Source organism: Nicotiana tabacum, chromosome 4, assembly GCF_000715075.1.
Source record: "Nicotiana tabacum cultivar K326 chromosome 4, ASM71507v2, whole genome shotgun sequence".
Classification (NCBI taxonomy): Eukaryota; Viridiplantae; Streptophyta; class Magnoliopsida; order Solanales; family Solanaceae; genus Nicotiana; species Nicotiana tabacum.
The window spans coordinates 2,402,213-2,417,159 of NC_134083.1; the positions used below are offsets into that span (position 1 = coordinate 2,402,213).

General features: G+C 38.2%; 1 protein-coding gene across 1 annotated transcript; it reads right to left on the bottom strand.

Annotated features, from left to right (window-relative positions):
- Positions 1 to 13,209: 13,209 nt before the first annotated feature.
- Positions 13,210 to 14,074, bottom strand: LOC142180392 (uncharacterized). Its single transcript, XM_075252608.1, has 2 exons — positions 13,717 to 14,074; positions 13,210 to 13,535 (listed from the first exon to the last, which is right to left on the bottom strand). The coding sequence occupies exons 1-2, from the start codon at positions 14,072 to 14,074 to the stop codon at positions 13,210 to 13,212; spliced, it is 684 nt and encodes a 227-aa protein (XP_075108709.1).
- Between the last annotated feature and the right edge of the window lie 873 nt (positions 14,075 to 14,947).

A 14,947-nucleotide genomic window follows, 5' to 3' on the forward strand; every position in this document is an offset into this window, starting at 1 on the left:
TAATATTTTCTTATGAAATTGATTACTATAATTTTTGTTGACTGTATCGAATTAATTATGACTAGATACGAGTCGATCGGAGTCGAAAAATCGAGAAAAAAGCATAATACTTGGTTAAATTGGAGCAGGTCGAGGTAAGTGACTTGTCTAACCTTGTGTAGGGGAAATTTCTCCTAGAATTGATATTAATGTGATTATTGAAATATGTTGAAAGTCGTGTACACGAGGTGACAAGTGTGTACACGGGCTAAATGTGAAATATTATATTTTTAAATTTTGTAGATCATTGTTGCGCATTTATTAAATTATTTTATCTTGTTATATTCTTCATCATTGATCTGTGATATATATTTTAAATTTGTTTGCCTTTTTTCCTGCTAATTGTTTTACCTGTTTAATTGAAACTTGGTTTCTTTCATACTGTGCATTATTTGAAGGTTGATTTTTTTAAAATTAAATATTATTAATATGAAAGTATTTGACATTTTTAATTTTGATATTGAAGCAACGTATTAAAAATTTGGAATATTATTTTCCTGAATTATTTATACTTGAATATTTTCGTGAGATTTTTTTTCCGTGGAAAATTGAAATATTGGGCACTTGAGGTGCAAATTGTAATATATTGTGATATTGATACGCATGCGGTGGTATAAGGTCTGGGTATTGAAACGCATGCAGTGAGATAAGGGTGGCTTGATACGCGTGGCTAGTAGGGGTGACTACTAGAAGTCATGCGGTGTGATAAGGGTGGCTAAAACGCGGGATGCTATTTCGGAAAAAAATATTTTCTTTAAATAAATTGTGAAGGCTCCCGCGGTGATATAAGAAAATGAGATATTGTGAAATTATTTATAATTTGGGACTACGAGGCGGTACCTCAGTAGTGCCCTTGTTAATATTGATTTATGGTCATAGTTGCCTTCGATTTATTTTTGTGATTTTCATAAAGTTGAAGGAAATTCTGTTTTGATTCCACGAGATATTATTTGCAATTATTTGGTATCATTAAATGTGACATACTATTTGATTCATTTTCCGTGTCATTTTATTTTACTATATTGTTAAATATTTTATCATTCCATTATTATATTCCAGTAGGGCCTCACCTGACCTCGTCACTACTCTACCGAGGTTAGGCTTGGCACTTACTGGGTACCGCTGTGGTGTACTCATACTATGCTTCTGCACATCTTTTTGTGCAGATCCAGGTACATCTTACCAACCTAAACGTCAGTGAGTTACCTGCGTACGGAGACTTCGAGGTATATCTGTCAGCGTCCGCAGACTCCGGAGTCCCCTTCTATCATTTTATGTTGCTTCCTTATATTTTATTTAGACCTTGATATATAGAGACATTGAGAATAAATTCTTAGAAGCTTGTGATTTATTTCTATCGGGTTTTGGGAGTTGAAATTGTTTGAATTGTAGTTTATTTATTTTAGATATTTATTATTATTCCGCATTGATAGGCTTACCTAGTCTTAGAGACTAGGTGTCATCACTACCAATGGGTGGATTACGGGGTCATGTATTATATCAATTTTGGCCTGAAATGTATATATGTGGTACTGAAAGGTTCCCTAAAATTTACACATGTTTAAGACCTGAGATTTTGTACAGGATAAGGTTGGGACTTGTGGTATGTTCGCCTCCTTAATAATCATGTACTTCAGTACCAAAGGAGTTATAGAAACAACTCTAAATTTGCAGAAGGTCTACTCAGCGTGGACGTCACGATTGCAAATTTTGGGGTGCTTCGGAGGAAGTACACTTGTTGACGAGAGTCTGGACAATGTGGTTCGTGACAAGATTTGTCTGTATGGAGCTCTACTTTTGTGATCGTTGTGTATAAATAAAGGTAAGGGTTACCCCAAAGAAGAATCGAAGAGTATGTTAAGAAATGGGTCAGCTCAACAGTGTTGAGTCAGCATAACAAAAAACAAAATTTGCCTTGGGAGAGATAATTCTCCACCAGTATTCATGGCAAGCCTATGAAGAAGGCAGACCAGCTAATGCAACACCGGCCACTTGGCTTAGTTCTCAGAAATGCTTTTGAAAGAGTTTGTTTCCCGGACTCTCCGTAATGCGTGGCGCATAAGGTTTGAATGGTTGCGTCAGGTCACCATTGACACTGTTAGAATATGCCATCAAGTTCAATAAGTTAGCCCTTCATACTCCTACTTTGCTTCGTACAGCCAGAGGGCGAGTCCACAAACTCATTAAAGAACTCAATTATGATCATAAAATTTTGTACGACTCGGGAGCTACAAGCTGATACTTCATTTCTGCTAGTTGTACAAATTACCAAGATATTTGAATGTGTTCGGGGTGAGGAAAAAGGAAACTAAGGAGACCAAGACGTCTCGAGGTTCTGGGGGATTCAGTGGATTCTACTCTGCAAGTATAAATCATTCTGGCAGGGGCTCGGGAAGTCGGCCAGCCCAGTCCGCACATCAGATTACTCGGGGTGCTCCAGTAAGTTCTTTTAATGCACCACCGACATGAGTTCCTACAATGGTTATTCCAGTTATCTGGCACAAACTCAATATGATCAGCCTAACCCGCAAAAGTGTTGTTATGAATATGGTGATACTAGGCACATCATGAGAAAATTGTCCCAAACTTGGGAGAGACATATTTCATCAAAGTACTCAGGCTACGTGCCCCATTGAATTTACTACACCACCCACACGACTAGTTAGGGGTGGAGGATAGGCGGGTAGAAGGCGTTCTAGAGGTGGAGACCCAGCCATTGATATATTTTTATGGTATGGCATAAGTCGCAACATCAGTTGGTGTCATTACAGATACGACCTTGATATAATATAAAGGAATAATTTTCTTAACTTGATTCGGTTCTTAGTCTCGAAACGAGTCCTTCTATGATGCTCCACTTATGAGTGAGCTTCATAATTCTATAATCTACTTATGTGTTTACCCATGTTGGGAGATTTTATGGAGATAACTATGCCTATCATTTCGTGTTGGTCACTAATAAGAGCTGCGAGGCTAAATGTGGCTTTCTGTTACTCATTTCGGTAATTTTTGATGTAAATTCCGAATAATTAATTGTAAATTGTAAATTATATGCCCTACCGGTGTGGGGTTCATTATGTGTTGTGATTTTGTTTAACGGAAATTATTTAGAAGGAGAAAATGGAAAATTTCAATTGGCACGATGTGCATATTACTTGTGATTCAGAACTGAGGACGAGATCCTCACATTTTTAAAATAAACTGATATGTTTAAACCAGGCTATGAGGTGCGGTGAAAGTTATATAAGGACGAGATCCTTATGAGGAAAAATCTTGTGTTTAAGTTCTCCCTTGTGAGATCCAATTTGTACTATAGTACTAATAGGGATTCATGCCTGTTAGGCTTATTTGAAAATACTTATATGAAATCCGCTGTGCATACTTGCCAAATTTGTGTTGTAATTATTGAGTTTTAACCTACGAGATAGGTTCCCGCCCAGGTGACATTAAATGTGACTCATTAATTCGGGTAAATAATTTTGAGGTCTTCATGCCTCGTGTCTCGTTATCAGTATTGTGAAAGTTTGAAATGAGATTTTTGTTAACATGAAGTTAATTGATGATTCTGTAATTGATTATGAACAACTGTTAAGACCAGATTGACCCAGAAGAGTGCTTCATTCAGATGGACCGAGGAATGTGAGGAGAGCTTCCAAAAGCTCAAGACAACTTTGACTATAGCCCCAATGTTGGTATTACCTATATATTCAGGGTCTTATACTGTGTATTGTGATGTGTCGCGTATTGGTCTCGGTGCAGTGTTAATGTAAGACGGTAGGGTGATTGCCTACGTGTCCCGACAGTTAAAGGTACATGAGAAGAATTATCCGGTCCATGACCTTGAGTTAGCAGCTATTGTTCATGCCTTGAAGATTTGGCGGCATTATTAGTACAGTGTCCATTGTGAGGTCTACACCGATCACCGAAGTTTATAGCATCTATTTAAACATAATGATCTTAATTTGCGGCAGCAGAGGTGGTTGGAGTTGCTTAAGGATTATGATATCACCATATTCTATCATCCTGGGAAGGCCAATGTAGTGGCCGATGCCTTGAGTCATAAGGTAGAAAGTTAGGGCAGCTTAGCATATTTACCGGTAGCAGAGATACCTTTAGCCTTGGATGTTCAGGCCTTGGCCAACCAGTTTGTCAGATTGGATATTTCCAAGCCGAGTCGAGTTTGGCTTGTGTGGTTTCTCAGTCTTCTCTTTATGACCGTATCATGGAACGTCAGTATGATGACCCCTATTTGCTTGTCTTAAGGATACAATTCAGCACAATGATGCCAAAGAAGCCGCAGTTGGAGATGATGGTGTATTACGGATGCAGGGCAGGCTATGTATGCCTAATGTAGATGGTTTTCGTGAATTGATTCTCCAGGAGGCTCACAGTGCGCGGTACTCCATACATTCGGGTGATGCGAAGATGTAGCAGGACTTGAGGCAACATTATTGGTGGAGGAAGATGAAGAAAGACATAGTGGAGTATGTAGCTCGATGTCTAAATTGTCAACAAGTGAAATATGAGCATCAACGACCGAGTGTATTGCTTCAGAAGTTAGAGATTCCAGAATGGAAATGGGAGAGGATCACTATGGATTTCATTGTTGGGCTCCCAGAGACTCAGAGGAAGTTTAATGCAGCTTGGGTGATTGTGGATAGATTGACCAAGTCAGCTCATTGCAATCCTATGATGACTACCTACTCTTCCGAGCAGTTGGCTCGAATCTATATTCGCGAGATTGTCAGATTTCACGGCGTACCGGTATCTATCATCTCTGACCGGGGTACGCAGTTTACATCACGGTTCTAAGGGGCAGTACAACGTGAGTTGGGTACTCTGGTAGAGTTGAGTACAACATTTCACCCTCAGACAGACGGGCAGTCGGAACGCACTATTCAGATACTGGAGGATATGCTTCTTGCGTGTGTAATAGATTTTGGGGGTGCTTGGGATCAGTTCTTACCACTTGCGGAGTTTGCTTACAACAACAGTTACCAGTCAAGCATTCAGATGGCTCCATATAAGGCCTTGTATGGTAGGCGGTGCCGGTCTCCAGTAGGTTGGTTCGAACCGGGCGAGGCTAGGCTATTGGGTACAGACTTGGTTCAGGATGCCCTGGAAAAGGTTAAGTTGATTCAGGATCGACTTCGTACAGCCCAATCTAGACAGATAAGTTATGCGGATCGGAAGGTTCGTGATGTTGCATTCATGGTTGGTGAGCGGGTATTGCTCCGGATTTCGCCTATGAAGGGTGTGATGAGGTTCGGGAAGAAGGGAAAGTTGAGCCCTAGGTATATTGGGCCTTTTGAGATTCTTGAGAGAGTTGGATAAGTGGCTTACAGACTTGCACTACCACCTAGTCTTTCTGCGGTTCATCCGGTATTCCATGTTTCTATGCTTCGGAAATATCACGGCGATCTGTCTCATGTGTTAGACTTCAGTTCGGTTCAGTTGGACAAGGATCTATCTTATGTTGAGGAACCAGGGGCTATTTTAGATAGGCAGGTTCGAAAGCTGAGGTCAAAGAACATTACTTCCGTAAAGGTTCAGTGGAGGGGTCATCCGGTCGAGGAGGCGACTTGGGAGGTCGAGCATGATTTACGCAGCTGTTATCCACACTTATTCACCAGCTTAGGTACTTTTTCTAACTCCGTTCGAGGACGGACGTTTGTTTTAGAGGTGGAGAATGTGATGACCCAAAATATCATCTTTAAATTTAATAATTAATTATGTGTTCTAAGCACTATTTACCATTACTCGACTTGCGTGCGCAGTCCGTAAAATTTTTCGAAAAGTTTTCAGGTGAAAAATGGTTTAAAATGTGAATTAGATGTTTAAAACACAACTGAGTTGACTTTGGTCAACATTTTGAGCAAACGGACTCGGATCAGTATTTCGACAGTTTCGGTAGGTCCGTATCGTGAATTGGGACTTGGGCGTATGCCCGGAATCAAATTCCGAGGTCCCTACACCGAGATTGGAATTTTGATGAAAAATTTAAATTTTAAGTTCAAATAGTGACCGGATATCGAATTATGTGCAAATGACCTCGGAATAGAATTTTGATGATTCCAACAGCTCCGTATGGTGATTTTGGACTTAGGATCATGATCGAAATTTTATTTGGAAGTCCGTAGTGGAATTAGACTTGAAATGCCGAAAGTTGAATTTTTGGGAAGTTTGACCGAGGGGTTGACTTTTTGATATCGGGGTCGAAATCCGATTCTGAAAATTTTCATAGCTTCGTTATGTCATTTATGACTTGCGTGAAAAATTTGAGGTCAATTGGACTGGATTTGATAGGTTCCGGTGTTATTTTGTAGAAATTGAAAGTTCAAAGATCATAGATTTTGATTTGAGGCGTGATTAGTCGTTTTGATGTTGTTTGATGTGGTTTGAAGCCTCGACTAAGTTCGTATTGTATTTTGGGACATATTGAAATAATTGGTTAAGGTCCCGAAGGTCTCGGGTGGAATTCGGAAGGTAAACAGAATAGATTTCGGACAAAGAAGGTTGCTGGAAATTTGCAGAAATTTCGCCAGAAATTTGTAGTGTTTGGAGCCAATTTCGGAAGCTGATATCTCATAATTCATATGGAATCAGAAAATTGTCAAAACATGAAAGTTGTAGTCTATAGTTTCTAATTTCCATAAAGTTAAACCATTTATTATTTGGACATTTGTACAGAAAGTTATGATGGATTGAATGAAGGCTGGTAGAGCAGTTTCGCCAGAAATTCTGATGCATGGAGCGGATTTTGGAAGCTTATATCTCGCAATTCATAAGGAATCAGAAAGGTTGAAAAACATGAAAGTTGTAGTCAGTTGATTCTAGTTTTCAGAAAGTTAAACCATTTATTATTTGGACATTTGTACATAAAGTTATGATCAATTAAAAGAAGGCTGGTAGAGCAGTTTCTGGTAGACTTTTAGTGACGGAAAATGAATTTTTAGTGACGGATTGGCAGAAACTTAAGGACCAAAAATGGTCATTTCATTCATTTCATTTTGGATTTTTGGAGCACGGTTCTTGGGCGATTTTCACGGGAAAACATTGGTGTAAGTGTTCCTTATCCTATAGTGATTATATTTCATGATTCCATACTCATTTACATCATGAATCTGTGAATTTATGGAAGAAAAATTAAGTTTTTTGCAAAATCTTCCAAAAATAAAAATTTAAGATTTGGAGGTCGAGTAATTATCGAATTTTGGTAAAATTGGTATGGGTGGACTCGTAATTGAATGAGTTGTCGGATTTTGTAAGTTTCGCCGGATTCCGAGATGTGGGCCCCACAGGCAAATTTTGAGCTAATTTCGAATTTTAATGAAAATGTAATATTTTCTTATGAAATTGATTACTATAATATTTGTTGACTGTATCGAATTAATTATGACTAGATACGAGTCGATCGGAGTCAAAAAATCGAGGAAAAAGCATAATACTTGGTTAAATTGGAGCAAGTCGAGGTAAGTGACTTGTCTAACCTTGTGCGGGGGAAATTTCCCCTAGAATTGATATTAATGTGATTATTGAAATATGTTGAAAGTCGTGTACACAAGGTAACGAGTGTGTACACGGGCTAAATATGAAAGATTATATTTTTAAATTTTGTAGATCATTGTTGCGCATTTATTAAATTATTTTATCTTGTTATATTCTTCATCATTAATCTGTGATATATATTTTAAATTTGTTTGTCTTTTTCCTGCTAATTGTTTTACCTGTTTAATTGAAACTTGATTTCTTTCATACCGTGCATTATTTGAAGGTTGATTTTCTTTAAATTAAATATTATTGTGATGGAGCATTGAGCTCTTTATTGTGGAAAATTATTATTGTTGGATTATTTTGGCATGAGCCGTGAGCTCTTTATTATTGAAAAATATTGTTGTCGATTTATTTTTGGAAAAATTGAAATATTGGGCACTTGAGGTGCAAATTGTGATATATTGTGATATTGATACGCATGCGGTGGTATAAGGTCTGGGTGTTGAAACGCATGCGGTGAGATAAGGGTGGCTTGATACGCATGGCTAGTAGGGGTGACTACTAGAAGTCATGCGGTGTGATAAGGGTGGCTAAAACGCGGGATGCTATTTCGGAAAAAAAATATTTTCTTTAAATAAATTGTGAAGGTTCCCGCGGTGATATAAGGAAAAGAGATATTGTGAAATTATTTATAATTTGGGACTACGAGGCGGTACCTCGGTAGTGCCCTTGTTAATATTAATTTATGGCCATAGTTGCCTTCGATTTATTTTTGTGATTTTCATAAAGTTGAAGGAAATTCTGTTTTGATTCCACGAGATATTATTTGCAATTATTTGGTGTCATTAAATGTGATATACTATTTGATTCATTTCCAGTGTCATTTTATTTTACTATATTATTAAACATTTTATCATTCCATTATTATATTCCAGTAGGGCCTCACCTGACCTCGTCACTACTCTACCGAGGTTAGGCTTGGCACTTACTGGGTACCGCTGTGATGCACTCATACTACGCTTCTGCACATCTTTTTGTGCAGATCCAGGTACATCTTACCAGCCTAAACATCAGTGAGTTACCTGCGTACGGAGACTTCGAGGTATATCTGCCAGCATCCGCAGACTCCGGAGTCCCCTTCTATCTTTTTATGTTGCTTCCTTATATTTTATTTAGACCTTGATATATAGAGACATTGAGAATAAATTCTTAGAAACTTGTAATTTATTTCTACCGGGTTTTGGGAGTTGAAATTGTTTGAATTGTAGTTTATTTATTTCAGATATTTATTATTATTCCGCATTGATAAGCTTACCTAGTCTTAGAGACTAGGTGTCATCACGACATCCTACGGAGGGAATTTATGGTCGTGACAGTCATGTTGCATACCTTCTTTGATGGTCTCGATATGCCACTACATTTATTAATTTAATATAAACACCGAATACAGATAATTTTCACTCCAAAATTATTAGCGACTCGATTTTGAAGTGCATTAAACTAAAAAAATCTCCGGTTTCAAATCATGATTCTCGTAACAACTCAACTAGGAAATTGAAAGAATACTGTGAAGAAGGCAGTAGAAATTTTTTCTGTATATTTCATTCAATTGTTGTACAACTATTTATACAGATAAAAGGAATCAAAATTAATTATGCTACTGTACAAGTGTATTATTTCTATTTGTATAGTCCTCACTAACTATCCAACTGTGCAAGAATATAAAAATAAATTCTCTGTACTGTCACGTGCTCACATGCACAAAAATAAGAATCCTAAGTCTACAGCTGTGTTGAATCAACGGTGTTGATTAAAGGAGTCCTTAAGAGATGAACGTTTGGGATTAAAACCTTTGCTCTGAATTGGATGGCTGAGATCTATTAATTTGTGAGAGAATAAAAGACTTTGGTTGTTCCAACCAAAGTCTTTTTCATTTGGACCAAAACCTAAATCCTTTATATCGTCTAAAATCTTTCCCTCGTTTTCTTCTGTATCTAAGATTGCCATGGTGGATGTTGAATAATCAGCTCCAACTCCCCCCTCCCCCAAGTTTGAGGGGGTATGAACCACTCCCAACTTGCCAATAATGGAGCTATGAGCGGGTCCAGCCAAGGGCTTTGTGAAAATGTCCGCCAACTGAGATTTGGACTGAATGTAAGAGAGTGAGATGATTCCGGCCAAAAATTGCTGCCGGACAAAGTGACAATCCAATTCCACGTGCTTGGTACGCTCGTGAAAGACTGGGTTCTTGGCGATGTGAATAGCCGCTTCACTATCGGAGAAGAGATTGACGGGAAAGGAAGGGGAAACAGATAGGTCATTTAATAAACGTACCAACCAGGTAATTTATGCTGTAACTCTTCTCATTGAGCGATACTCTGCTTCAGCAGAGGAAAGAGAGACTGAAGATTGTTTCTTTAATTTCCAAGAAACAGGAGTTCCTCCCAAGCTGATGAAAAATCCACTAATAGATTTCTAAGATTGAGGTCAAGATCCCCAATCGGAATCACAGACAGCCAGCAACTGGTAATCAGATCTTGAATTTAGAAATAAGCCCAAATCAGGATCTTTGAGGAGGTATTTGAGATAGTGATAGGCAGCATCTAGGTAAGGCTGGCGAGGCGTTTGCATGAACTGGCTGAGGTGCTGCACAGCAAAGGAGAGATCCAGTTGAGTATGGGTGAGGAAATTTAATTTTCCCAATAGTCGACGATAAAAGGTGGGATCTTGAAGCAAAGTGACTTGTTCTGAACGAAGCTTCTGAGTGGGATCCAAAGGAGAAGAAGTTGGTCTCATTTGCATGCAGTCAAACTCAGACAAGAGATCTAAGGTATAATGTTTTTGAGCCAAAATGATTCCTTGCTTTTCTCTGATGATTTCAAACCCCAAAAAATAATGTGCTTCCCCTAGATCCTTGATTTTGAACTCAGAATCAAGAAAATTTTTAAGTTCTGTCTGCTCATTGGAGTCATTCCCTGTGATTAGAATGTCATCAACGTAGACAGCAACTATAGTAGTTTTCCCTGCTGATTTCTTAAAAAATAAAGAGTAATCATTTAGAGAATGTGAATACCCTTTGAAATTCAGGGTTGCGGTAAGCCTTGCATACCATTGTCGTGAGGCTTGTCGTAACCCATATAGAGATTTTTTCAAAAGGCAAATATGATTGGGTGAAGGTGGTGATGTTCCTGCTGGGAATTTCATGTATACTTCTTCCTGCAAATCTCCATGTAGGAAGGCATTGTTCACATCCAATTGTGATACCTTCCATCCTTTCTTTACTGCAATAGCAAGAAGACATCTGATTGTTGTCATCTTGACAGCTGGAGAAAAGGTCTCAGTGAAGTCTATACCTTTTCTTTGTGTGTCTCCCCTAATAACCAAGCGAGCCTTGAACCTTTCCAAAGAACCATCTGTTTTATACTTTACTCTATAGACCCACTTGCAGGGAAGGGCTTTCTTCCCAGTAGGTAAAGGAACTACTTCCCAAGTTTTGTTCAAATCAAGAGCTTCCAATTCCTTAGCCATGGCCTCTTGCCATCCTGGATGCAACATGGCCTGTGAATAAGAGGTAGGTTCTGTGAGGTATGAAGTTGAGTTAATTAGATATTGGTTGGCAAATAAAAGGGCTGTAAAGGGTATCACATTAGGTTAAATTGGTTCCATGAAACAGGAGTTAGTTAGATCAGCTAGGAATACTGAATTGCAAACATAGTCTTGTAGATATGCTGGTATGTTATGTGTTCTGGTGGACTTCCTGATTTCTGGTAGAGTTGTGGGTAAAGAGGAATGAGAAGTTGATCTTGAGTAAGGAGTAGAGGGTGATTGAGGTGTGATAGGTATGTTATGGTTGATGGATTGGGATAGTGATTGAGAATCTTCCATGGATGTGGCAGAAATATGATGAATATGGTCTGAAAGAGGAACATATTTTGTGGTTGATGGAATAGGAAAGATGGAGCATGGAGTTAGGTTGTTAGAGGCAAGAGGGTATTTATTTTCATAAAATTGAACATCCCTGGACACTGTCACTCTTTTTGTATTCAAATCCAGAACCTTATACCCTTTTTGCCTCAAAGGGTATCCCAGAAACACACAAGGCTTACCCCTGAGATCAAATTTTCCTCTCCCAGCAGACAGAGTAGATACATAGCAAAGACAACCAAAACATTTGAATGAATCATAGGATGGTTGTTGTTTGAACAACACAAAGTAAGGTGAGTTTCCTTTGAGTACCTTAGAAGGTAGCTTGTTGATAAGATAAGTAGCAGTCAGCACACATTCTCCCCAATAGATCAGAGGAAGTTTAGACTGAAATAGCAAAGCTCTTGCAATTTCCAAAAGATGTCTATGCTTCCTCTCAACCACCCCATTCTATTGAGGTGTTCCCACACATGATGTTTGGTGCAGTATTCCTTGTGAAGCAAGGAAAGCTGCTTCTTGAGAACCTTTGCCAAGTTCAAATGCATTGTCTGTTCTCAACTTCTGCACCTTCATCCCAAATTATCTTTCTACCATTGTAAAAACGTTTTCCAGAAGACCAAAAGCATTGCTTTTGGTACTCATGAGAAAAGCCCAAGCTCCTCTACTGTAGTCATCCACAATAGTTAAGAAATATTTGAAACCATTATAAGTGGTTACTTTGTAGGGTCCCCAAACATCAATATGAATTAACTCAAAAGGCCTTTTTGTTTTAATTTGACTTAGAGTAAAAGGAATTCTGGTTTGCCTAGCTTTAGGACAGATATCACAGAAATATTCAAACTTAGAGGGTAAAGAGATAAAACTGAGATGTTTCATTGATGAAAAAGGCAAATGCCCCAATCTAACATGTCAAAGGCTTATATCTGATACTACATTTGCTGAGAAAGGAAAAGAAACTGATAATTCACTAAAGACATTTTGATTTGAGGAAGAAGTTGACTCTGCTTTTGTTCTATTCCTAACTTGACTTGGCTACAAGAGGTAAAGACATTCCCTAGCTTCACCAAAAACTTGTGCCCTCTTCATTAAAGGGGCCTGCAGGAAACAATAAGTAGAAGTGAAAAAGAGGATTGACTGAAATTGCAAACAAAATCTGTCAACAGATAATAAGTTGTATCTGAAACTAGGCACGTGTAATACATTTTCCAGGATGTAATCAGGTAGAACAACAATCCTTCCTATGTGAGTGACTGTGACTTTGAATGAATTAGGTAAGTTTATATTCAAGGGAACTGATAAAGCTGTTAAAGAAACAAAGGCATTTGAGTCAAAACACATGTGTTCAGAGGCCCCAGAGTCAATAATCCATGTACTAGAATTAAAAATTGAAAAACAAGTTCCTGAATATCTTGCAATAGTACCAGCAACATCATTGGCATTGATTTCTGCTCCTGAATTTTCTGTGTCTGCAACTTTGACTTGTTTGATCAGTTGTATCAGGTGAGAAAACTGATCTTGTGATAGGTGTTGATTGATCATTTCACTCTGATTAGCATTGTTATGTTCTGTTTGTTCCATTTGAAATGCTCCATTTCCCCTGATTTATATTTGATTTCCCTTTGTGAACTCAAAGTCTTCTGGATATCCAATTATTCTATAGTAATCATTCACAGTGTGTCCAACCTTTTTACAATGACTACAGGAAACATTAGGATTAAACTTGCTTTTCTTTCCTTTGAAAGTTGAATTCCTCTAAATAGAACTGTTGGTTCCCTTTTGCATGTTGTTTCCAAATTTTGGATACTGTGTACTTCCTTTTTGAGTCTGCTTTTCTCCTCTTTGTGCAAAGTTGTTTTGGTTTGTGACCATAAAAGCTGAGGAATCAGGACAGATGAGTGGATTGGCAAAGATCTCTCTCTGGCTTTCATCTAGTAGCACAAGAGAGTATGCATGATTTATGTTTGGTAAAGGATTCATCATGAGAATAATTCCTCTAGCTTGTCCATAACTGTCATTCAAACCCATAAGAAATTGAATGAGTCTCTCATCTTCTAGTGATTTTTCTAGCCTTTGTTTCCCTTCACACACACAAGCAACTTCATTTCACATCACAATTTAGTGAATCCAACTCATCCCATATTCATTTGAGTTTTGTGAAATAGCTTGCTATGTCATTTGTCCCTTAGACTAATCATGACAATTCCTTTCGTAGGTGATAAATCTTAGCTCCATTCGACTGGTCAAATCTGTATTCTAAACTGGTCCATAGGTCCTTAGCAGATTTTGAGTATATGACACTATCCCCTATGTCCTTGGATAGTGTGTTGAGTAGCCAAGATGTGACCATATCATTGCATCTACTCCAGGGCTGGAAGTCCTTCGAATCAGCAGCTGGAGCAGGGCAAGCACCATTAATAAAGCCTATTTTGTTCTTGGCTGACAGGGCTATGAGCACTGACTTTCTCCATCCTTGAAATCCTCTACCATCAAAGGCAGAATTGACAAGCGACATTCCTGGGGCATCAGAGGAATGAAGGAAGTAAGCATGATTGGAATCGATGGTGGATACTGCACCAGTGGTGGCTTGAGTGATAGTTGCTTCAGTGTTATTAGCCATGATTCAAGAGTTACACAGAGCAAGCAAAGAAGGAGATGATGGATCGAGCTTCTATTGCTCTGATACCATGAAAGAATACTGTGAAGAAGGCAGTAGAAAATTTTTCTGTATATTTCATTCAATTATTGCACAGCTATTTATACAGATAAAAGGAATCAAAATTTGTTATGCTACTGTACATGTGTATTATTTCTATTTGTCTAGTCCTCACTAACTATCCAACTGTGCAAGAATATAAAAACAAATTCTCTGTACTGTCACGTGCTCACATGCACAAAAATAAGAATCATAAGTCTACAGCTGTGTTGAATCAACAATGTTGATTAAATGAGTCCATAAGAGATGAACGCTTGTGATTAAAACCTTTGCTCTGAATTGGACGGTTGATATCTGTTAATTTGTGAGAGAATAAAAGACTTTGGTTGTTCCGACCAAAGTCATCTTCATTTGGACCAAAACCTAAATCCTTTCTCTCGTCTAAAATCTTTCCCTCGTTTTCTCTAAGATTGCCATGGTGGATGTTGAATAATCAGCTCCAACAGAAATAGATATCAGCTGCAGAGAAAATATCACATGTATTAATTTATTTTATTACATGTTCGAACGGAGACAAAAAATGAGAAAAGAAAGCAACAACAAATTGCTGTATCTATCAATTTATTATAGACGTATGAAAATGGCAAGAACGGGAAACAATTTCACACAAGGAAAGTGTTAGGCATGTGCATGGAATAGTAAACTTGGCAGTTGGCACGGGGATGCGTGTGGAAAAAAAATTTGTGTCAACAATAATGGCGTAGGAACTTGCTTTTGGCTAAACGTGCAAGCTATATATGGCTGATTCATTCTACTATCTAAACGTATGAAATTACA

Coding starts and splice junctions, on each gene's coding strand:
- LOC142180392 (XM_075252608.1), bottom strand. CDS start 14,074: ATGGCTAATAACACTGAAGCAACTATCACTCAAGCCACCACTGGTGCA. Junction 13,536..13,716: donor TGCTAAGGACCTATGGACCA/GTTTAGAATACA, acceptor GTGTGTGTGAAG/GGAAACAAAGGCTAGAAAAA.